The sequence below is a fragment of the Anopheles bellator genome, chromosome 2 (assembly GCF_943735745.2).
Source record: "Anopheles bellator chromosome 2, idAnoBellAS_SP24_06.2, whole genome shotgun sequence".
Taxonomy (NCBI): Eukaryota; Metazoa; Arthropoda; class Insecta; order Diptera; family Culicidae; genus Anopheles; species Anopheles bellator.
The window spans coordinates 50366113-50391938 of NC_071286.1; the positions used below are offsets into that span (position 1 = coordinate 50366113).

Here is a 25826-nt window from a genome sequence, read left to right on the forward strand (position 1 = left end):
TTCGGCGTGCGCTTCTCACACGGTTTGCAGTGCAGCGACCGGAAGTGTCGCGAAGAAAGGATACCGAAATTCGTGACAGAGTGACAAATCGTTCGGTGAGTCATCCGTCGGACCTTTGGGGTGTGAATCCCAAACGCGCGGTCGGTCACGGATTTTCCGCGTAGGTTTTCGAGGGATTCGTGGCACCAGAAAAAAGCGTTGGGCAGTGCGTTGTGATGGCCAGCGGCGACGTGTGATTGTGCGTAGTCTGACGACGGAAAATTGGTCCGAAAACTGGCCAGAGATAAAAATAAAGCAAGCGATAAGCAAACAGTGACAGATAGAGGCCGTTCGGTACGGTGAACCGCTCGAGGCCGATCCACTATCGCCCAGAGTCGAGTGTCCGAAGAGGATAAGTGCCGGTGACATAAGGGAGGCACAAGGAAGCAGAAGCGTTACGGAGCGAAGGGTGTCCCCAGTAGAGGGGTGTGTGCAACAAGTGAAGTTGGCAGTTGGCGTGACCCGCCCCGGGGGGGAATGTGGTCCGAGGCGATGAGCAGCTTGGCCAAGATGTACCCCAAGCTCAGTCCAGTGGAGTTGTCGGCGATCCTGATGAAAGGTAAGGGTCCGTTTTGACCGTTTGCTTCACTTTCACAGGGGCGTCTGGCGAGGATAATTGACAGATCCGATCCCCAGACCGCATCGCGTGGATCGCACGCGGGTGTAATTATGTCATTTATAGTTGGCGCCTTCTGCGCTCGGTTCAGATTTTAATTGACCAGCCACAACGCCACAACCCGGCCAGAGTGGCGGCGGCACACGTGCGTCGCCACCCTCCTGACGCGCGTATGTCGACACTTCCCGCACACACGTCCATAAATCACTCAATCCGCGGCGCAGCTGGACTACGTGCCACCAGCACCCTCCGAGGAGATCTTGACATTTGACGATCATGCGATGCGCCAGCATGACCGTGGGCCGCCGTGTTGCATTTAATTAGCCCGCTCGATGGAAGCGAAGGTGACAGAACGCGGGGGGCGGCTGAGCCTAAGCCTGGGCCATTTGACCCGCCACCTCCCCAAAAAACCGGCGAGAGCACCGGATGCGCCGCGCGCTCCCGGAACATCAAAGCGTAATGAGTTTCCGGAGCCAGGGAATTTGTAGATCCTCCTATATATAGACACCGGCCGGATGTGTGATTTAACGCAAACGGAGTCACGGGGTTGCGCTCCAGCTCCACGAACGCTTCCTGCGAATTCGAGTTTGGCGTGTTCTAGGCGCGCGTCCTAGCCATGTGATTGCCGGCCGTCCGTCCGGCCGGCCGTTGGGACGAGAGGATGATGATGATGGGCGCTGGCTTTCTTGGAAGGTGCACCACGGTGCTGCTGCTGCTGCTGCGGCGGGATTAGGACTCTCTCGAATGGCCCCAGCTTCACGGCGAATGGAAGGCGGCGCAACACTCGGCGGAGTGTATAATTATAGACCCAGAGCCCGGCTTTCCCTCCAGGGGGGCGGCGACGGCGGATTGCATAGGATCTTCACTGACTCAAACACCGTGAGAGAGAGAGAGAGGCAACGGATGTGGTGCATTTTGGATTTTGAAGTTGAAGTTTTAAATTATGATCCGCAAAAAACGAAGGTCCTGTGGGGATCTGAGTCGCGCGGGCCTGGTTCTACGGAACTACCGATACTGATACCGCGCAACCCTTTGTTTGAGGTCCAAAGACCTTAATTCAAGGGAAGAATAATTTGTGGGTAAACCTGGACCGTTGGACTCTTCCGGGATCCCCGGGATTTCTTCTAGAATTCCCCTTGTCGTTTGAGGTATATGGTGATCTAACTAGTGTTTGGATCACCCTATACTTCATTCTGGAAATTGTAAACATTTAGCAAAAACTTTGTCATTTACAAAATGGGGTCGCTATTCGCTTGAGGAAAAATGGAGAAATATTAAAAAGTATTATTTCCAAAAGAGTGAGACTTCACCCCAGCTTCGAAATCCAAACACCGGATGGAGCAGCTTCGGGGATTTTCTAACCTCAAAAATCTTTCCGCCTGTCGAGCAATAACAGCTCTATCACCCTGTGAGCGGCCGTGTAATATCGAGAGTTATGTTCGAACAGAGTCCAATGTGCCCAGATGTTCAAACAACTCGTTGCGCTTATCGTTTGTGGCCACATTTTCCAAGAAGAACCTCCGGTGCTCCGGTGTATTGGTTGCGGACGCGTAAACCTCATCGGGCCATCATTTCAGCAGTCCCATAACAGGGGTGGCAATAAGTAAGGGTCATGCCGGGCCGAGTATCATCCCGCGTCGGACCATCTGGTGGAGCGTTTTTCGCCCGGCTGGTAGCTGCCACACAGTGGCGCAATTTGTTTGCGCGATAAAAACGAGGGGACAGATCGGTCGCCAAATGTCGTTCGTAGAACTGCAATCGGCTAGTGGCTTTTCCCGCTTTCCATGCACCTTGCTGTGGGTTTTCGACAGACGAAGAATCGAACTATCGCGTGATTGATGGAATAAAGCCTCGACAGGTGAAGAATTCAGATCACCAGAAAACTTAACTAACTCCCTGACTTCGAAATATCCACAATCATCGTCGTTGGTTGTCGTCGGGGCCAAGGAGATTCGGTCTCGACGACGGCTCGTGAAAAGTTACGCCAAGATGTCTGTACAGATTGACGAACACACTGCCACGGGGGACGATGGTCCACACTGTCAAAAACAATTTGTCATCGCTCGCGATGGTTTTAGAAACACACCGGCACCGGGTCGTCGGAACTCTGGTCTCGAGGGATTTATAGTCCTCGCGATACAAGTTTTTGGGGGAGTTTTGTTTACAAAATTTGACGCAATTTCCTGCCAGCTCTCGAAGTGGCCAGTAGTTCCCCCCAAGGGAGAGAGAGAGCGAGAGAGCGTGATGGATCACCCTGTTCCGAGCGCCATCCGTCACTCGGCGCGTAGGCCAGGCCCAGGCTCCAAGTGCCACGCACTAGTTTTGACACCATCGGAATGTGTCCCCCGGGCGGGAGGGGACTTTTCTGTTCTTCAGAACGGTCGAGTTGGCCACATCGAGTGGGTAGGCCCGCCCTGCTTCTTCGGTGGAAATGTTTTGATAGCGCCGGCTTCGAATCCTGATCCTGAGTTTTTGTCCGGTCCGCGGAGGTCGCAGATTGATAAATAACTTCTTCGTCCGATTCTGGGAACGCGACTGTGTCGTGGCCATTTTCGCAGGTGGAACACAGTCAGTCAGCAGTGCGGTGGGTGGAAAATCATTTATCGTCTGCCACCCCCAGTCTTCCCAGGAGGGTGCCATTTAATTGTCACTTGGTGGAAATGGAGGCGTTGGCGAGCGGATTGCCTAACACGCGGGGGCGACACACCATTCGTTTCGTTGGATTTCGAACCTTTTTTAACTACCTCAATCACTTCTTCCCCGTACCTCCCGGATCCCCGACATTCACGGGGCCACGGCGTTGGCCGCGCATACATGCTGAGGGCCAATAAAATGTTTATGATTCCATTATGATTCGTCGTCGAGGGGATCGAGTTTTAGCTTCGTCTCGGGAGAGGTTTCGCGTAACAGAGTGGCAGTCCCTCTAGAGTATCGGCGACTTTTTACGACCGGAAGACTTGGCCCTAAATCTTGGCCTCTGTCTCGGGATTGATGTGTGGCGCAGAGGCATTTGCATATGAGAGTCTCGCGATTAGGTTGATGAGTTAATTGCCTCGTGTGTATGTGTGCCCTGGCCCACCTCTCACGTATAGGGCAACAGTTGCCACGTCAAGGACTCCGCAGAGTTTAGTTCAGGTTGGGTGACCATTCTGGTTCCGATCCCAACTCTCTCTCTCTCTGTGGATCGCCCCCACAGTCAACAAGGGCTTTCGACCGCTACTTGAAGGTCCGTTGGTCAGTCCCAAGGTGTGGAATCCGGCGGTGCAGGATGGGGGACCGAAAAGAGATCACGACCGACCGACCGACTCGAGGAATCGAGTCCTCGGGCTCGGGGTCCGTAAATCACAACCTCCAACAGCAGCATCAGCAGCAGCCCTGCAGTCTCATCGTTTTTTTCGGCACTCGGCACTTTGAAGCAAACCGCCGGGGTCCTTTTTTGGGGTGTGTGCCGGCTTTCTGGCGCCAACAATCTTTTTCCCGACCGCGATCCCCCAGAGAGACCCACACGAAGCCGGGCCAGACCCATTCCTTCGCTCCAGACCAAGGAGAGTCTGGTCCGGTTTTGGGGTGGCGATACGGCATATTTGCAAAGGGTTCGCATCTTCCTGTATTCTCGGAATGGGGCGCTGCATCCATCCGACAGAGTCCAAATCCGAAACCGGTAAAGCTCTCTTCCGAGAAGCAATGGAATCGGTTCGGTCCAGCCGGTAGCCGGGAAATAGGAGAGGCGCCAGAGGGCCTCCCAGATGGCGCCAAAGCGTAACCTTTCCCTTGTTTTCGCCGTAAACGCGCCCCATTCGGTTCACAGTCGTTCTTGGGATTACACGTCTCTCTGGTCGCTCTCAAACCTGCTGAACACATCCGCCCGCTAGCGCGTCACATGGCGTCATCGCCAGCCCTTCTTGGACGTCGTGGCCAGGTCCGCGTTGGGTTACAATTTATTTTCTCTACGTAGCCACCCGTTCGCCGGCACGCAGGAAGCCGATAAAGTAAATATAAATACACAAACAAATTGGCCCGCCGGTCCTTGGCGCGTTGTGGCTGCAGCTGCTGCTACTGCGCGCTGGATCTCTGATCGATCGATTGTTGGACCGTTGGTCCGGACCGGACCTCTCTTGAAGGGCCGGGTATTTTGCTGTGCAGTTCCTGTGCAACTTTTCCTGAAATTCGCCAGCCGATAAAGTCATCAATAAACAAACCAACGCCAACGTGTTGGGTATGGGGTGGCGCCATTAAAGTCCGCTGCAGGACATCTCAATCGCAAAGAAAGGAGCCCGGCAAGAGAGAGAGAGAGCGGGTTAACGGCCGCTTGACGTCAGGGAGTAGTAAACACCGGACGGCCGGAAAGTTTCCTAGTTTTCCCGTGGTGGACCGGGAATCCGAATCGAGAACCGATTGGGAACTGCAAATTCCTACACCACCAAACAGGCAGAGAGACGTCACCGCCGGCAGCCGGGCGCGCAACTGAATACATTAGTGTCGGTTTAATAACGTAATGCCATTTGCACCCGTAATTGCTCCAGACACGTATGGCTGGGTGGGGAGGGCTGAGGTGACGACCCGGTGCGCCGCAATGACACGTGCGTGTGAGTTTTGCGTGTGTTGCTTTGCCCGAGGCAAGAGGACATCGTTCAAGAGGAAGTTTCATTGTGGCCAAATCGACACTTCCGCAGGACAGCCCAAAACACCAGCCGGTAGCCAGGAATTTCGAGAGGGAGATGGCCAAAGGTGTAGGGCCCGTGCCTGCAGACAGCTGCAGAAAACTTGTTGAAAGAACTGGATCTGACACGGACGGGTTCATACCACATTCCGGCAAGATTGCGTCATTAATCAATCAGCCTCAGATCATTGATCGACGAAGGTATTCGTCTTCTTTTGGGGTTCAATTCACCATCTTGTCCTAGCTTCTGATGAGATTTTTGAAGCATCTGATTTGCGTGGATTTCATTACTTCAATGCGAAGAAAACTGTGCTGTCCATATGGTGGGATAAGAAAGGTGTGGTGTACTATGAGCTTTCAGAACCTAATGAAATTATTGATGGACAACGAGCATATCGACAACAAATAATTCGTTTGAAGCAAACTTTGGCTCCTCTTCGGACTACTACAGGGAGGTCCATTAAAGATATATTTTTTCATTTGATTATATAACAAAAACGGCTCTTTATTTTTCGATAGGTAATCATTTATTTGAAAGGTTGATTCTTCAATTTTTTATGAAAAACAATTTCGGTAAAATATCCACCATGACTGGCTTGGCATTAGATCGACCTATGGATCGACCTATTTTTGAGTACACTTTCGACTGTATGTAGTCTTATCTAGGCAATAGCAATTTTATTTTGACTATTGAGCTTGTAAAAAGTTGCTGGTTTGTTCGCATAACATAAACCATAGCGGCGTCCTGTTGAAACCAAATTCCGTCCAAGTCCTCAGCTTCAATTTCGCCGAAGAACCCAATCATCCAAAATCCGCACCAAACAGTCACTCGTTTTGGCGTGCATTGGCTTCTCTTGCACGACGCGTATGTTTTCTGAACCCAAAAACTACAATTCTGTTTTTTAAGATCGTTTGAGTCCCTATCACTTTCGAAATAAGTTTTTCGGATTTCCCCATTTTAATGCAACCGGAATTGTATTTTATACATAAATGAATGTTACGAATAAAACGTTCCAATAAATATTCACCCATCGAAAAGGCGGGTTTGTTTTATAACCAAGTGAAGAAAAATATCTTTAATGGACTACCCTGTACTCGTTCCGTTACATGAGTAACGACAAGCTGGCAGCAAAGCGGTTCACTTCCTATGGAGTTATTGAAAAACAAATGAAATTATTTAGTTTGTGAAAGCCCTAATAGCACCGAAAGGGGAGCCCATTTTCTTCCAACTGGTGCACTTCCTTACAAATGTCCCTTTATTCGATTGCCTGTTGGATGTGTAAACGATTGCCTTTTCCGGTCGCGGCGCGATGGCGGGAGCTTTTTATGTTTCGTTTTCGTTTTACGAGTAAGATTTTTGTGCATTATTTTGTGTTGGTGTTTCACTCCTTTTCTCACATTTCATTATTCCCCCCGAGTTTCGCGGAGGAGCCAGCCAGACGTTTGCATTCGTCGTCGTCGCCGCCGCCAGGGTGTTGATCATTATCTGCGGGCAGCGCGAAAAGCCGAAACTGCATGCAAAATAAGTGCAGTGTCCTGCGTGTGTGTCGTCACCGCCGTGGAGAACTGGGTCCGGCGCGGAGAGAGAGAGAGAGAGCCCCCATTGTGGCAGACGACAACATTCGGCGATTATTTATGAACACTGCCGAAATCTGACCTCGTCTGGGTGGCGGCGGCGGTGTGGTGGGCCGCTGGAATGCCGTGGGCGAGACGTCGTCGTCGGATCCTTGTTATGGGCCCCCGGGCATAAGGCATCTTTTTGCACCGCGAAGTTTTTCTGTCCGTTTTCGGTGGAACGGGAAGTGACTGCACAAAGAGGGTCGAGCCTCGCGACACCCCGGGGACCTGAGACTCTGGTGAAGGAGATATTCGGGAGCGCCAGATGGTTTCCAGTTTTCCGCGATTGTCTTTCCAGGAATTATCCTACACTCCTCGATCTCAATTTGGGCGCCGGTCAAGACCCGATCAAGGGCATGCGGTAACAATAAGACCGCGAAGCAGCGGACTCGGAGACATTCCACGGAGACTCTCTTCTTCCTTGTACGGACGGGTCATCCCTCTGACCCATGTGCCCATGTGCTGGCCATAGGTGGTTTGGAGAAAGAAACCAACGTTTGCGAACTTTGAGACTAACGAGTCCCCAGATTGGACTCCACAAACTATGAGCGTGTTTTGGAATAAGTCCTCAGAGCTAGTCATGAAGCCATTCCCCACCGGACCCCCTGAGACATAGAAATGTGAATAATATTTGTCCATTTGTTAGTGTCACTTCGCTCCCACACGACGGAGCTGATGACTTGTTGTGCCGTTGATTTGCGATTATCTCTGGGCGCGCTGTCCTGCGGTCCTTTGGTCGGTGACGGAAGACATTCGATTGATTGAATGGCTTCTGACTCCCAGGCAAGGTCACATATGCCCAGCAGGTCGCGAGATTCATCCTCGCCGTCCACACAGTTGTGGCGGGGTTGTCCAGCCATTGTTTATACGGTAATTAACATTCGTGAGTTAATTAGCGGTGTGCAGCTGGTGCCGGTGCTGCCGACGATGACAGCACACGTGTCGCAGCCGAAGGCTCAACGCCACAATGCTATCAGCGGGGCGTATGTGGACACACGCAAGTGTGAATCGACGGCATCGAAATGGATTAGGTCAGACTGTGATTGAGCGGTAAAAGGACAACGAAACAGAAACGCTCCCTATAAGTCCTAGCCCCTACGGATTATTGGGACCTAGAGGAGTCGTCCACACGACAAACGGAGGGGTCAAATAGAGGTGCTCCGGGTTTAACTCGTTTCTGTTGGGCGATCCTCATTAATTACTCCCGTTTTTGCTTAAACAGGAAGAAAGTGCCATTCGCGATCTACGATATCGTATGTGTAGAAGCATGACAGGACGCCACCTGACCACGCCGTGCCACGAAAGTCACACACTCGAGCTTTGAAATATTTTAATAATGTTTTGATTATGCGTTCATTGGGAGTCGCCTCGCGGGCCACATTTGTCATCGCCAATCGTCGTCGAATTTGACCGACTGCCTTTGGGTGGTTGGCTGGGTCCGTCTGTTGATGATTGTTCGCGGTCCTTATCTCCAGCCGACGATCTTCGCGAGCTGCGCGCATTCCTTCAAGGCGCAGACGCGAGCGCCACCTTCTGAGCCGCCCGCGGCTTCATTTGCATAATTTTGCGCGACAACTCGCGGCTTTCGGGTTTTAACCTTTTTTTTTCTTCTCCCGGGTTTCTTTTTCGGCGAGGTGCGAATAGAGGTGAGGGGGGGTCCTCATTGACAGCTGTCAATGGCGCCGGCGCGCGTAAAACAATGGCTGCCGGCTACCATCCGCCAGCACCCGCGGAAGGCATTTCGAAACCCACATCGGGCCGGCGGCTACGCGTAAACAAATACCACTTCTCCCCGGGGTCGGTCACGAGACTAATTTGCTTCCCGCCGACCGAGACCGCGCCGCCGCACCCCTTGCCCACGCGGAACGGATCCGGTTCTCGAGTCTTCGAGCCGTTGTTGGCGCCAACGGTGATGGTGACGTCGGCCGAGACGGAAAGATCGCGATCTGGGAAGCCGTGCGAATATTATGCTTTTTGGAACATTATTGCGGCGAGAGACGAGTTTGTCATCGGAACAATTAATTAATTTTCGGTCTCCAAGGAGTGGTTAGAAAAAAAGGACACACGCGGGCGCGCACGAGGTGGTAAACAAATTCCTCTCGCAGCGTAGGGCAGAGGGGTCAATAAATCTTCGGACGGGGTGTGATATTTCGTGAAACTGAGGGCGACATCAAAAACAACATTCGCTTTTTGGGTTTGATTCTGATTTTCACATATAAGGTTGGCAAAAAAGTAATCCATTATTTTGGGGTGAAATTCAAAACTATATATAGAAGGGTTCCATTTCTCTTTGTTTACTTCCATCCAACTCACAAACGAACGGAGCAAACAATAAACAATCGGTTTTAAAACGAGCAGAAAATTTGAACTGTATCCATCGTCTTCGCGAAATATCGATCACTAAAGTCATCTTCCGTGAATGTAATGGGTTACTTTTTAGTCAACCTTATATTTCCATCGTGTGTTATAAATTAACAAAAATTCTAAAAGTTAAGCGTTTGCTCGGTAGTTGGTTCGTAAAATAGCTTAAGATACTACCGAAGTGTCCCATATCTTCACGAGTACAATGATTCGTTGACGTTGATTAATTCAAGAATATTTAAATTAACTTTATCATATTGGTGCTGCAAAATATTTCGGAGCTGTGAAATGGTGACTAATGGCCTCATTTCTTCGATTTCTTGTTCGGTCCAGGTGCAGCCATGTCTAGCTCGTTGGAACGCGATTCCGGTTTCAACTCCGGCAGCTCCGAGCACGAAGACGACCTGAAGTCGTTGGACCAGAGCTCCCGGGATGGGCTGATCAGCCCGGAGAACAGCTGTGAGGACTCGATCGAGGTGAAGCTTCCCGCAACGTTGACGGCCACTACAACCGCCATCACCACCACACCTTCCGTTCCGGGTTCACTCATTAAGAACAAGCGCAAGAGCTCGGAACCGTTGCGTGTGGTAGCGGAAACGGAACTGCTGGCCCCGCTGAAGAAGCGCATCCGATACCAGGACTCGTCGACGGTGAAGCATGAAGAGGACGAAGAGGAAGACCTGCGATCGGTATCCCGAGCGGCCGCTGCCAGCCCGTTCAGGCCGTGGGCTCCCGAAGGCCAGGCCGGACTTCCGCTGCCACCACACCAAACCACCTCCGCTCCATTCCCCAGTCCAGCCGATCTCCACGTGCGTCATCCGGCTGTCACGACACTCCATCGGGCTCCGTTCACGAACCCGATCGAGCAGCTGCAACCGTTGGCGTTGGTGGCGAAAAAGAGCAACCCGCCGCAGACCGAGGCTCATCATCAGGGGTCCTCTTCCCGGTCGGCGACCCTAGCATCCTCCCCATCGCGTCATACCGCGGAGTCCAACGCGGAAGGCGATCGGGAGTCCGATTTGGCGCACAAGCTCCATCTCCTGCAGGAGCATCACCGGCACTCGCGGTTGCACCACGATGTCCAACACCACCATCCGCACCAGCAGCACCACCACCACCTGGGGTCGACGCTTTTCGTGGCCCCACGTGCCAGCTCGCTCGATGGCGACGACGGCGGTTCGCTGATTGTGGACAACGAGGACGACGCCAAGGGTTCCTCGTCGTCGACGGGCGCTACGTTGGCAACCCAGTCACGAAACTACAAAAACATGACCCGCGAACGGCGCATCGAAGCGAACGCCCGGGAACGGACCCGCGTCCACACGATCTCGGCCGCGTACGAGAAGCTCCGGCGAGCGATCCCGGCGTACTCGAACGCGCAGAAGCTCTCGAAGCTGTCGATCCTGCGCATCGCTTGCTCCTACATCCTCACGCTCAGCCGGATGGCCGGCGAGGACTACAGCGAGGACGCGTCGGAACCGTCGATCGCCGACTGCGTGGCGATGGTGACGCGCACCATCCAAACCGAGGGCAAGATTCGCAAGAAGAAGGACGACTGAGTGGGACCGCGCCTGGTGGTGAACGGTGGCCGCTGGGAGAACGGTGCAGGGCACCACCAACCCGTGGCCACGATCATCACCTTGCTGTGCGCAGCGAGCGAGTTCAGAGCTACGCTTATTATTTATTATTTAACCGTAAACCGCGCAGCAGCAGGGCAAAGATCGATTTTGAGAGGAGCCTTCAGCCTTCACTATTGACCGGGAGAGACCGGGTTTTTTTGGATGACAGGAGATAAAAAGCAGTACAAATACACCACGGGGGGCCTACAAACCGGAAGCCTTAGGTGCAAATATATTAGCGTTAGCAACCGATAGGGAAGAGCGCGCAATACATGTATTCTCGCAGCTTTTTGCCGAGGCTCACGCGGAGAAGGACAATAAGAGAGGATCATTGAAACAGTTCGATGAACGAGCCACACTGCGGTACCGAGTTCTGTAATCCTAAACCCTCCGCGAGGGTGGTCAAGTGCCATAGAGAAATGGGTTCAGTCGCGGAAAGTGGGCCGTCGATGTTTAGCACGGCCCGGATGTGTGAAGATAGGATTAGTAGAGACGGGGGGGGATGGTGGCCGGCGACCTGTGAAACAGTAACAAAGTACAACCAACGAAACAGGAGTGTCATATTATTTACGCGACCGCGCTGCTACCACCCTGAGACGCCTCTGCCCATAATGTTGTGCCACGCCACGCAGAGCATCACGCCCCTGCGCCGTGTTACGTCCGCAAGAAGGTGCAGCGCCTTGCTGTGTCCACATAGTCAGGAGGGAGAGAAAGTTGTGATGCGAAAACTCTCGCCCCGAGCATTTGGTGTGTTTGTGTGTTTTGTTTATCCATTGTTTCGCTTCTTAAGATCGTTTTGTAAGCTAATAGTGTTAGAGAGCTCTTGGCACGAAAACGCGGACTGAATCATATACGAGGGACATCCCCTGAGTCACTACTGCGGCTGACGTGGGCTCAGGCGGCCACCCGAAATAAAGTTTTCCTCTGGAAGGCGCCAACGATGGCAACATTTAATCAGGAGTTCGCCAGGCACAAGTCAAAACCACAAATATTCGGCGCGCCAATTTACTTCACTTGTGTTTGACGTACATTCGGCCTCGTCTCTGGAAGCGAGGTTTGGTTTAACGTTTAAGTTGATCCACTAGCTAAGCAGGCGCTGCGCAGTAGGCTTAAGATGGGTTGTTTTACAATTACATTTTCGCAACACCGGGCCCTCCGTTTGTTTGTGTGCGTAGGCTGTAAGGGAAGAAATATACAAATATTGTGATCGGAGGCGGATGAAAGCCGAAATAAAACGATGGAATGAATCGTATACATCGCGCATGTATTAAAACAACAGTTTTGTACGAAAATTTGTGAAAAATTAAACGATTTCCATTCATTGGGAGATGGGTTGTGAGTGATTGATGACAATTGGCGCGCTCCAAACGCACGAAACGATCGAAGCAACCTTTATCGAAAGGGGCGGTGAGTTAGACACCTGATTACGGTTAACATCGTTACTAGGTTGTTCATTAAATTCGGAGTCTTGATAGGAAAGAGCGCTGCTACGAGCCTGATTTTTTTTGTTACATTGCTACACTCTTCAAATGAACGTATGTTTCATTCCAACCGGTCGCTTAATTCTTTTTTCACAAGCCATTTAGCATCGACGTGTACTTTCATCGACTCTTCACTTTCAATTAGAAAATGAAAATGTTTTGTTTCTGAGTTTAAACGAGGTCGTAATAGCCTTCAAGACGATCCATGTCAAAAATGTCTCAAAACAGACATAACATCTGATATCCTAAAAATTACAGCTAGCGTATTGAAAAACGAAATTTCTAATTTTTGGAGCATTCTTACATAGCGACTTCCATCTGTTTTCAGACATGAAATCACGCGTGAAAGGCGTTTTTCATCAAATGATGAAGTCATAACAGCTGTGAAAGCGTATTTTGAAGCTCTTCCAGTTTCTCACTTCAAGGATGGAACTTATAAATTGGAGTCTCGTTGGAACAAGTGTATTGATGTTCACCTCATGAAAATGCGTCTTTCTTATCGACCCGCAAAACTTAGTAAACAACCTACTACTGGGCGTAGCAAAAACAACAATTCAGCAAGGTTCGCACTATAGTGTTGATGTTGCATAATCAAACGACCCCACCGCGCACGGCCAAGAGGTGGCCAAAGTTTATCAGCAATCTGCTCTGCTTCCCGAGTGCGCCAGCTGGCGATGCACTATTCGTGTTGGGATGTCGGGCTGGGCTAGTACCGATTGCGCGCAAAATTAAACTTCGCCAAACAACTTCGTCGGCCATCGATAAACGTCGTCATGCCTCTAGTGTGTATCGTGTATGCTCATATTATGGCCGGAGCTTATCGGGGAGAACACACCTGCTGTTTGGCGCGTTGCTGGGATCGTATAGTGTGGACGGTTGGGATGTTCTTACTCGAAGAACCCCAACCGTGCCGCGTTGAGTTGATCAGCGAGAGACATTTCTAGAACCCGGCGAACAGCCGGAAGAGCTGAATCCAGGCGAAAAGTGGACCAAAGTGGACGGCTTCCCATCTGGAGCATTAATCGCATATTGCTTCCATTATCATCGGGCTTCGGGAAGCCGAACGGACCTAGCTGGGGAGAGTGTAAGGGTGCAGCTGTGCCACCACCACCACCGGCTGGGGCTGCGGCTCTATATCAGGGGCCAGGTGTGATAAGTCCCAGGTCGATGGCGGGCGCGAAAGTCGCGATTTTAAAACGACAAAACGTTACTACAGGAATACGCCCCGATAAGCCAGCAAAATGGCAGTGTGTTGGGAGTGAAACACTTGTGCCGGTGTTATCGTTCCCTTGGTGGCCGTCAGTACCTTACGAATACGCGCTGGGCTCTGTTGGGTACGTCCGCTCTGGGCCAGGTTCGGGTGTACCGAGCGTGCTGAGTACTCCTGCACCCGAGGGCACCGGTGCAAATGTCCTCCCAGACAGGTAATATACTTTTCAGAGAAATTTGGCAAGACTCAGTTTGCATGCCAGACAGTTCTTCCGACAGACAGAAACAAACCATTTCGCGGAAGATGTCACTGGTTAGGACATCGTTGCTCAATATGCTTACCGAAACCATTAAGTAACAGTCCCGACTGGTCCGAATTCTCGCTCACGAGTTCCATCATCTCCAACATTTTTTTTTAAAATTAGAACATTATTAGACATAAATGCTTGATTACATAAGAGTACAGAGATATTCCACATTGGGATTGCAGCTATTTAATAAATCTAAGGTATTAAAATGATTGAAAAAGAAATGTTTCGAATTAAATCTATTTCATTTATTTGTTATGCCACGTGGCATTGAGTCATTTTATCCTACTTATAACTAATAACCAACAACATTTTATAACTAGTTATCTTTAAAGATAATATAATAAACTAGTTATCTTTACTTCAGATAATAAACTCACGAATTGTTGAGTGGACTTCGTTTAGTTTGTTAATTTCGAACGATAGTCTTTGCGCGCCAGCAAGGTGTAGGACAAGATTCGTTGGAGTTCTCGAGTGTAAATTAAGGACCATTTTGTGAATTTTGTTTCAGTCTGATTTATATTGAAGTTAGTTTTGGAGCATTGAAACCACGGAGAAGACATTTTGATGGGTACGTTCAATTTTTTATGTAACATTTCTAAGTATGGACGGAAGTTAAGTTTATTGTCCAGTAGCAGCCCTAGGTAGTTGATGTTAGAAGACCATGATATATTTTGACTATAATGAATAATGATAATTTATATGTCTATAACATTCAAATGTCTATAATGATACTTGGTCCAGGTAGAGGGACTTGCTGAATTTATATGGAAAAAATATATCTTGAACGTTCGAGGGATTGATTTTTGTCTGGCAGATATTGTAATAATTTTTATAAGAATTAACGATATTTTGTAGATTCTTAATCGCTGTTTTGGTTACTTTGCTTGTTGATACAAGGGCTGTATCGTCAGCATATATGGCCGCTTCACTCGCACTTGTTTTTGAAATGTTGGACGTGAATATTTTATACAGGGAAGGACGAAGGATACTTCCTTATGGGACAATAACTGGAGCATTGAAAGATGCGGGAAACGTGCTGTTGACAAGTACATGATATCTACATGACCCATAGCTATTGACAGTCATGAATAGTTTTTAATGATTTACCGCATTCTTTCAAGGAGAAGGCACTTGTAGAAAGGTTGTTTAAAATTATAAAAATAATCAATAGTAAAATGTTTCGAATCTTCGGAAATCAGTAGTAGAGCCTGTTGAAAGACCGTTGACGTTGCTGTTTGCAGGGATTTCCAATCGAAATGAGTTGTTTTAATGCGCTCTTGTATCATCTTAGAAAATCTCTGGAGTCCCAAGAGCTTTGAATGTGAGTGGGCACTATCCGAAAACTTGGGAAACTCTAATTTCGCCCAAATTAATTAATTGGGCAAGTTTCGATATCCCACAAACTTGAGAAAACCAAAAAGGAAACGTTCGTCACTCAAAATAATAACTTCTTCTGATTATCCTTCTACAACTTGCGGCCTGCACCAGAGACAATGTTAATCTCTGTTGCTTTCTGTAACGGTGTGTTTTTATTAGTTGGCCCCGCGTCAACCTAATCATAAAAATCGCACCTTGGTGGTAAAAAATATAATAAAGCCAATAAAATGTCGAATAAATATTTCCAGAAACGAAACACCGAACCGGAATGGATCCTCTAGGAAATGCGTAGCTAGAGTATTCCTAGAATATTCCTAGATGTTCACTTAATTTCAATGGTGGAAAATCATTGAGGCTTTCTTACTCCACTACGAAACCCCTTCCGCATGATCCACTTCCTGTTACTTTGGGGGTAATGTCATCACCAAAAAGTAAATATATTAATGTCAAGTCACCGCATGATCGACAAGAAGCCATCCGGTGGTAAATATAGACACCGGTCTCAAATCGGAAAGCGCCGGATTGCATTGTTGCGTTGGCCATTTCGTTCTGTGTCGCTGTTTTGTTTGTTTTGGCACAATCTAGTTCAGCTGTCCGACGAGTGGTCCGTGATTGTTAACAGCTTAATGCTGCCAGTTAACCGGTTGACTCGAAAGCGCGCTACTCATTTAAACTGCAATTAAAAATATCTTACAGCTCAGAGAAAGAACTCATTTGCAGTGTGTGAATTGAATGGCAGGTGGTGTGCCGTGCAGCTACACATTATCGATCGCCATATGAGCCAGCATCCCGCGGCGGCCCGGATTTGAAGGATGCGAGTGACAGGCGTCTGGGCGGCGAAACCAGCACTCAACGATGACACCCGAGCCGGAAGTGCATGCTCTTTCGGTGTCTCGTTTGAAGGGTTTTCTCGTTTCTGAAGAATGTCATCGCGGATCGCCGGTGCCACGGCGGCGGCGTCGGCCACTAAAGATAGACGATGAGGTTGCGTCACGGTTCCCCGTCATCCCGCCAGCATCACGGATCGGGGCGGACTAATGCTGCCAGGGCTTGACTCACCTGTTTACTGGTCTGGTTAGCCACGAAACTATCGCCGCCGTTGGCAGTGATCTTGCGCCGCAACAAATTCGGTTCCCCCGTTTGTTACGAGACTCTCGGGACAGGCAACGCTCGGCTAACAATGTTGTGGTCCAAAAATATTGCACAAGATGCAAGAAAGGTTCCACCTGGCGGACGCTTTTCGTCACGACAAGATTGAGAGAACATTTCACGGACGCACGGATATTCTCGGATGACAATGTTTCCAGGAATATTTAGCTGAACTGTGCAGGGTTGCAACCTATCTGACAAAAATCGAAAAATCTGCATGGCAATGGTGGGCAAAGGACATGCGGAAGTAATGAAAACATCTCTCCAGATCGTTTGATGATTCACTCCGATTCACTCCGATAAGGACCCATTTCATGGCTATGAACGCAGCTTACATATTCATTGGTTCGTCGCTCAGTTACCTCACGGTGAACGTTTCGCAGGAGCGGAACGCTTCCAAGTGGACCTCTCGGGCGCAAAATAAAAACGCCAATCAATTCGGCAAAATTATCGCCGTTTATGATCGCGCAACCGCGTCCACACTGCGGGCCGAGGATCTTCGCAATCTCGCTCTTGGCTTGGAAGGCCGATCGGTAGCTCCCCACGTTAAATGAAGACGAATCGAGGCGCTGTAGGCCTTCCGGGCCTGAGAGGATCAGGACTGCGTACACTGCGTGTGATTGCGATCGTGGCGCAAAGCGATGCGTAAAAGCGGTCTGTTTGCTCGGCTGGGCAGAGATCGGCGATGTGCGATTGTGGAGATTGATTGGTTTTTATCGATCGCCCCAGATCGGCGACGGAAGCAGGCATCACATCACCACCGAGGGAACCGGTTTTACTGCTCGTTCCGGCGCTCCTGGAAGGAAGCAAAATCTTGGCCTTACCTTGCGCCCTTTTTGCAATTGTTTGTTGCGAGACGTGCGAGAGGTCCCCGGGAAGATTCGCAGGAAAATCGTGTGTTTGTTCCGAAATACACTGATGTGACCGCCGGTTGATTAGGACATGAATAAAAAGCCGCATCTCTCGTTTCGGATTTTTTTCCGTGCCGTATTTCAATCAAACCATTGCGCCTGGTGTAAAGGATCGCGCGGATGCCACACAGATTCCACAGCCAATAGTCGCTTCGACGTGAAGAAAAAACGCCGAGCTCGAGTTGAACGAGCGCATAAAATAAAAGGATCACTAAAATATGGCCGGCCGATCGGGCGATCGATCGATCGGCCGATTTCGGAGCTCGATAAGAAATGGTGAGCGGAAATCGGCACCACTCGGACGTAGCTTCAGCGAGCGGACACTGCGGGAGGACACACTCAAGAGGCACGATCATTATCGGCGACATTTCGGTAGCGATCCTTTTGGCCCGGTGTCTTTTCGAATGTGATAAATTGGCCATTTTATCCGTCGTTTGGGAAATTTTAATAAGCAAGCAAAGCTCGACAGTAAGCGTGTTTCGCTGCATCCGAAATGGGGAAATTTGGGGAAACGAGAACTGTTTGGCCCATCCATTTTATGGGGCTGTCAGTTACGCGGCGAATAGTTTAATGTTTGTTTATTTTACAAGTTTTTAAATAAAAGTAAAAGGCACACCTGAAGGCATCTTAGCGAGCTCGATCATTCGAAAGACTTCGAATGACTAAAATTTTTATGAAAATGAAACGGAATAATTGTGGTAAATTTTAATCTCGAAAACATTTAATATCTTGCCCACTAAAGATGCTTATTAGAACTTTTGTTACTTAAAACAGTCGTTTGGTGCCATATGTTATCGTACTTAATAAATAAATAAATAGAATTTAGAAAACGCAACATAATAACAACACCAAAAAATATATTCAATCACCTAGTAGTGATTGAACAAATGCTATACCGAATATTAGCTTTCAAGATGAAATCTATCTACTTTATTAGAAGAATCTCATTTAATTTAAGCTTTATCTACCCTTTAAAAACTTGCGGTATTTTGAGACAACGTACAGCTTAAGAAATTAGATTGAATCAGGAACGTAAACATTTACTTGATCTTTTCTTTGATCGTCCGCGAGTGCAGTTACGGTGCAACGTGCGCTCTATTGCAGTTCTTATCAAATCGATTCAGGTAATTAAATATTGTGGTGTTCAACCGACGCAATGATAATCCCTAAAAAACGAGGGTAATTATTCAAGAAGCGACCGGGACCATGATAAAACTCCGACCGATGAAGGGAACGTTAAAATTCATTTTCCGCCTAACGATCGGAATAGCATTCAGAAAAGGGGCCATTCGAACAGTCACTAAGCCCGTGACAAATATCGCACATCAAACAACCTGGTGCCGGACCACCCGGACCGGCCTGTCATAAGTTTCCGGATTTTCGGTGGAAAGCGGTTCCCAAACCAGCCCAAGCACTAATCGATCGATAATTAATGTAATGCCCGCGAGGGGAGCTACCGAACCGGGGGCGGCCACAGAGTATCGTCGATTAATGGTGCTTTACACCTTTATCTGCCCGTTAGGTGGTTTCTAATACTTGTGGCGGAAATATTTTGGCTTTTGAAACATCTTCAACCCGGCCCGGCAAAGGCTAAGCCATCCGCTCGTCGGAGCCTCATTTCGTCGCCTTCGCTTCCTTCGGTTCCGTTCGGAAAGGGATGCTAGACGCCAGAAACCGGCCCGTTCCGATCTGGTCGCCATCGTCGCCGAGGTCAGACCATAATTTACAGTATTAATTTGTTGTGGACGACTCCGTCTAGGCCCAGGCCACCGGCTGGGTCCCTTCGGTTGGTTGTTACGCACGGGCGTACATCGATTTCCGGTCCGATTTGCTGCCCCGAAACCGTTTAGCGGCCGGAGCTGCCTTGATAGAAACCAGATCGACGCGGGACAGCTTCCATAAATTCGTATTAATGTTGTTGATTTTAATTAGCACCATTCATCGTCCCGGTGCTGGCTGCACCCGGGGGACACACACGCATATTTTTGGGGCTAATTTTCGGATTATGCGCAAGATTATCTTCTGGCCGCGAGCAGAGCAGCGGGCACACCGCTCAATGTCAATGTTGTTTCTGAGGAGGAGAATCTTTGCGTGCAGCTGTTTTTCGGCACAGCCATCTGGTCGACCAAACGGTATCATATTTATCGCAGTGAAGTTATTATGGCCCAAGCCAAGCAGAGGAACACATATTTTGGAACAAGTTTATGCTCCAATATTCAAATCCATTCAAGTATTACCTTTCATTTCACGGTAGAAGAAAATATTTCTACATTTAGCTTATAGTTTGAAGAACCAGCAGCAACACTGTAGATTAATTGGAGCACAAACAATGCCGGATGTTGTCCAAATATAAAAACAAATAGAACTTAAAGCGTAATAAGAAACGTCAGTGTGTTGTTGAAATGTTTGAAACAACGACACTAACCGAAGCGAATGCTCCTTCTATACCAGGATGTTTAATAAGTTTTGCGGTTCGATAAGAGAAACATATTTTAATGGTAAACCGGGTTTTTTCCTATTTTCGCCTTCAGTTGGTCTAAAAGGAATTTGTTTTTTTACCAGTTACCGTATTTTTCCGTGTATAACGTGCACCCATATTTGAAGAGAAAAAAAATTGAAAAATTTTTTTATTATACATTTTTCAGATATGTGATATCCAACAAATACCAAATGATAATAATGTATTATTCTAAATGTTCTATAAATATTCTAAAGTAGACTAAAGATAAAATGCGTATACATTGCAAATGATGTTTTAGTATTTTATATTTCGTAATAATCTTCAAACTCAGATTCACTGCTGTCTGTTGCTGCTCAATGTACTCCTCATTGTCACTCTCTGAAGAGGTACATTGTGACAATAAAGTATCCGGAAATTTGTGATTTAAAAAAAAATTGCATTCGATTTTCGATTATTTTGTAGCGTTAGATTGCTACACATGTCAGTGACTTATGGTGAAAATTTCGGCCACTTTAAATTATCACTTTATCTTTTACAGCTGTTTTACAGTGCTCGTGTCTTGGCCCATTGGCGATTTTTTTCTTTTCCAAAAATTCAAAAAAAAAAAATGGATGGCAAGGAATCTATATCAAATTTTGTGTAGAAAACGAAATTAAGAGCGTGGACGCATTCAAAATGTTGACTGTAGCTAATGGTGAAGCTATTAAGACCAAAAACAGTGCTTATCGGTGGTTCAAAAATTTCTCAGAGGGCCGAGAAGATGTAAACGCCGAAAAGCAAAGTTTGGTCGAATGTGAACAGTTTCGTTTACAGTTTTCTTCAATTATAAGGTCGCGGTGCCACATGAGTTGTTACCGATAGATAGAACGGTCAATAACGAATATTACTTGCATGTTATTCGCAATTTGCGCGGTGCAATCCGCCACAAACGCGAAATCAAAAAATGAAACCCAAATGTCGTGAAATTTTTTGAACAGACCACGTGCATACGAAGTTTAAGATCGTTGCTTGTGTGCGAATTTTATGCCAAAATCTAAAGACTAATGATGCCAAAGCCATCGTATTGACCAAATCTGGCCCCCAATGGCTTTTTCTTGTTTCCAAAACTCAAATTACCGCTTCGTGGTCAATTTATTTAGGAGAAGGCAGAAATCGCCGATGAGACAAAACTCTTTCACGCAAAAAAGCTGTAAAAAGTTAACTGAGCTTTGAGAATAGCCGAAATTTTCAACATAAGTGAGTGATATATAAGGAGACAAAATTTTTACTTCCCTTGTATAACGAGCACCCAGATTTTAGAGCTAAAAAAATTTGGAAAAAGGTGCGCGTTATACACGGAAAAATACGGTACTTTACATATATTACCAGTTTACCATTTATAAAATTATATTTTTCCAGTTTACTATTTGTTGTTGGCCGATTTATTGACACCAATGCGTTTTGGAGCCAAAAAAGCAGGTTCACACCACTGCTTAGCCTCTTGTTTTCATTCAGGATCATGGTGATAGACTCAAGTCCCAACAATAGCGATGAGTCGTCACACAAAACGCTTCCATGCTTCCAGTTACTTGACGATTTTCCAATATCCTGTAGTTTTTTCTATGATTTCAGGTGTTGTTGCTGCTTTTGGACGTCCTTGGCTAGGTTCGTCTTCAAGGTTTGTTCGACCACATTGAAATTCCTCAACCCGGTTTTCTTCGGCACCAACTGCCGCCGAAGAGTCCTTATACATTTTAAACATTCGTTCGTGAATTTCCTTTGCTTTTAAACCATTCAAAAATAAATATTCAATCACTGCACGATACTTGCAATTTGTTATATTCATCCTCTGTTATAGAACAGCAAAACTTATTGTACAACCCATAGTACACAGTAAGCAGTCTGAATATTGGATAATAAAGTTCCAAAGAGCTGAAGAAGATGTCGTTAGCGCCAACATACCAGCCTCACTGGGCGGTCCGAACGAACACCCTTTTGTTATGCTCCTTTTTGGAATTCACAACAAATTAACGCTAACGCAAATGCATCTATTTCCGAGCGCATCGTTCCGTGGTGTCGGTGAAGTGTCCATCGGCGGGATGTACACGTCTCTCGCTGCACTATTTGCTTGGTGCTGTTTATTTTCGCAACTGAATCGATTGCCGGCGGGAGTTGTCGGGTGAGGAGCGGTGCCGGCGGTGGAACCAGATGCGCCACACCAGGTAGCGATCCGGATCCACGTGAGACCTCGAACGCCTCGCCTCGAGTGGACAGCCAACAATTACCGGGCAATAAAAATGTGCGCCTTTGCTCGCTCCCCTGGCAGCCAGCCACGATGGTGAACGAGGACTCGGCAGAAGCTAGGAACAGGTGACACGTCGACGATCCGTCGCAGATGAGCAACTTGGCAAACATACCGGGAGTCGGCATCTGGAGCGAAATTTCACAGATCGGACCTCAAGGATTGACTCCACTGGAAGCCGTGGAACCGTGGAAAACGTGACACTCGGGTGCGATACGGCCGGGCCGCCCCTTTGCCCAAGGACCAAGGGAGTCTCTTGGCAAGGCGGAAGGTGCTAAGCGGTGCCAGCTGAGGGCAAACATTTGTCGCTCGGTTCCGAAAGGGCCGGGTTCGACGGGTCGGTAAATACAATGTTTGCTGTCAACCGAAAACGTCGCCTGTCTTCGTTCCCTCCGCACCTCCGCGTTGTGTACACGTGTAAACGTCTCGAGTATTTGCGCGGCTTCAGACGGCCCGGGACGAGCCGCGTAACGGGTTGTCGACTTTGCTTGGGCCAGGTTTGCGTCTAATGGCACCACAGAACAGTGCGTTCGGATTGATCCGGTGACGAACAGCGATCTGCCGATGATTGGGTTCTGTAGCTCCGCCGAGTGCAGGCTGTTGGGAAGTTATCCAGCAACTTCTACCGATCGATATCGCCTGGTGTCAACGGCAGGTTTTCCTACATTCCTCCTGGGTCGTGTCTTATAAGTTACGCCCCTTACGCAGAAGAAGGACAGAGACACCTCGACCGGCTGTTGGATTCGCCAAGTGTCTGGGGCTGGGCTGTGCTCGAACGCCATCGACGAAGTGCCCGTCGAGCGCCTAGTCGTGTGCCTGGAATGTCGTATGTCCGTGGCGAAATCCGCAGCCGGCGTGGGGGACTTGTGGACAATGCACAGTTGTGTGATATATTGGATACGCGTGACATGCATCAAGTTCCAGACACTGCCCCTCCGCCGATGTACACGTTGTCTTGCGGGTAATTTGCGTTCCTTGGCGGCGGGCTGCGGTAGGTGCGAGGAGAAATTCGATTAGAACCGAAAGTGACGGAACTAGCTGACAGCAACCGGAGCCCCACCGGCCAGATGTCGCAGCACGCGTCCGGACTGAAGGGTATCGCGGAGTCAGAGAGTCTAGAAGTATGAAAACGGATTTTTTCTCAACAGGTTTATTGCATTGAAATGAAGAACTCTATTATATCAAATTAAATTTAAGGTTTCACCAGGTTTTACGAGCTTGTGATGCACCACACCTTTCTGATCCCATCAAACTCACAGCATCGCCTTCTTTCCGAATCGATCAGGGTTTGATGGTCGTAGTTGATGGTTGTTTCGGACTGACCCACGATTTTTTCTTTTAAGGATTCTCAACATGAATCTACTTTCCAGCCCTAATCACGATCTGATGGAGAAATGACTTCCTTTTGTACCTGACGGGCAGAATTTCACTTTTGGTTTTTCGGTTTTCCTGTCGTCTTTCGTTCAGTTCATGTGGCATCCATTTTCCAATCTTCTAGATCTCGCAGGGCCTTAAAACGTAGGGATATGGCGTACTGAGAGACATTTGGCTGATCCTCGTGTCATTATCGTTCAAAAGTTCCGTTCCGTTCTTATAGTTCCGGGTCCTGGACCTTTTTTGGAGTCCTCCGACGCTCTTTGCTTGTTAAGTCAAAATCGCCGTTTTTTAATTTTTTTAACCACTCAAAGCACTGTGATCTTTCAAAAGCATGATCACCGTAACCTTCGACAAGCATTTGATACGACTCTGGATTCTGGTAATCCAATGATCGCAAATAGGTAGCAGAAAAGCAATGATCCCCGAATAATCCAAATAAAAAGCAAAAACTATATTTACAGACACAAAAATCGACATCGTCTAATCTCGTCAAAGATAAGTTGAAAATTAAAGTGATAATTTTTTCGACCTGAAACCATTTAGCTGACAGTGAAAGTTAACCAATTTTCGTCCGTAACACGCTTTACATAACCTATTTTGGAGCATCTTAAAGCCGTAGCTGGGGATACGTTATGGAGTTCTGGACTACGGTACAGTCCGAAAGTAGCGGTAGCAGTTCGACTTTGCGCCGTACTGGAAACTTATCCATCCAGTGGGGCTAACTCCACGCGCAGATGGTCAACCGCGGCCGGTCATACCAGGTTGCCGTCGTCGGTCACGGCACAGTTAGAGTGGCCATTTCGCCGTACTCTCGCGCGTGTGTACGGTGCAGAGTGCGCCTGCTAAATTAATAAATGATATTTTATGCTAATCAAAATCGTACTAATCGGCCACGAGCTCAGGCGGGCGGGACAGGCCACTTCTCGCTCGGGGTTGAGTGTTTCGCGTGCCACGGCAAGGGAAACTTTGTAATTGACACCGTTCGAGGTTGCAATGTTGCTGCGGTCCGTTAGCGGACACCCGGTGCCCGATACCGCTCAAGGTTGGGCGCGCCCTGAGGGACGCGAAATTTATTGTCCAACCCGCACCCGGCGCCCCGACGGCACCGATTTCTCAATGTCGCACTTCCTGGGTATCGCACCCCGCCATGGCGGCCACCTACGTGTCAGGTTCCTTTGCAGACACGCTCTTGATGACAAATGGCCCAACAAAGCGAGATCCTCGAGAGGGAGATTGATTTGCATCGAGCAGCGGCTGTAGACCGAACCACCACTCAGCACCTCTAGAACCTTGCAGGAGATCTTCTCCAGTGGAGTCCACATATCAGTTGATGACTGGTGGTCATTAACAAGATGGCCCAAATGATCTGGGTGAAGATCTGAAGATTTGGCCGAAGCTCCACCAACAGTAGATGCCGACGAAGAATTAAATCTCTTGGAGTCAAGTGTTTGGATTCCTCCAGAATTCGGAAAATATGTAGACTTGGCTCCCCAAAGCATCCTCCAGTCCTGGCCTGTCCTGCCTGTGTCCGAAGGATAGATCCCGGGCCAACGTCCACAGACGTGAAGTGAAATTCATTACCGTCCATCCGGTGAGAGGACTAGCAGGTGAAGTTTCGATGACTGATTGGTTGAACTTCCTGCGCCTTTTCCTACATTAATCAAATCAAAGTGGACCGGACGGTCCCGGCCCGTCCCGGGGCCTGCCACGCGATGGAATGCAAAAAGTTAAAACAATTCCCAACCCGACCAACCAACAATCGCACCATAAATGGATAATGGAGCCGTGGACCTAGAAACTGGCCGGCGCAAACGTGGATTAAGGTGGAGGGCCCCGTGCGGAGGGCGCCAGGATCAATCTCTTAATTGTGGTCGAATAATCGCATTGACGGTCGGTCAAGACAGCCGCACCAATTTAGGACGTGGTAACGTCGAAGGCACAGAGACGGAAGCGCGAGGCGATACAAAAAGTGCATACCAAGTGAAGGACAATGCATATGCACAAGCCGTTCGCGCATGTCGACGGGCGTTGCGCCACCGGACGGACGGAGCGCCACCGGTGACGCCGCCTAATGAGGGGCGTTCGATGCATTAATTGCTTATTTTTATCGCGTTCCATCGATTTATGATCATTAATGCAGACCGATCGGTCTGCCGATCTCCGTCCACTTTGGCCGCCGAAGATCGCATTGTTTCGCACCGCATATGGACGGGTGCCCCGAAGATGGGACTGTCTTGGGTGCCCGCCGGCCGACCATTCAACTTGCTTTCGGGGGGAAGATTTGGAGATTTCTCAACCTACTCCAGGGATGAATCCAGCACAGTGACCACGCCGCAGCGCTTGGCTTTACAATAAAA

General features: G+C 48.5%; 1 protein-coding gene across 1 annotated transcript; it reads left to right on the forward strand.

Annotated features, from left to right (window-relative positions):
* Positions 1–282: 282 nt before the first annotated feature.
* Positions 283–10852, forward strand: LOC131210383 (uncharacterized). The gene is made up of 2 exons (XM_058203625.1): positions 283–598; positions 9627–10852. Exons 1-2 carry the CDS (start codon positions 517–519, stop codon positions 10850–10852), a joined length of 1308 nt encoding a protein of 435 aa, XP_058059608.1. The 5' UTR covers positions 283–516.
* The last annotated feature ends 14974 nt before the right edge of the window (positions 10853–25826 follow it).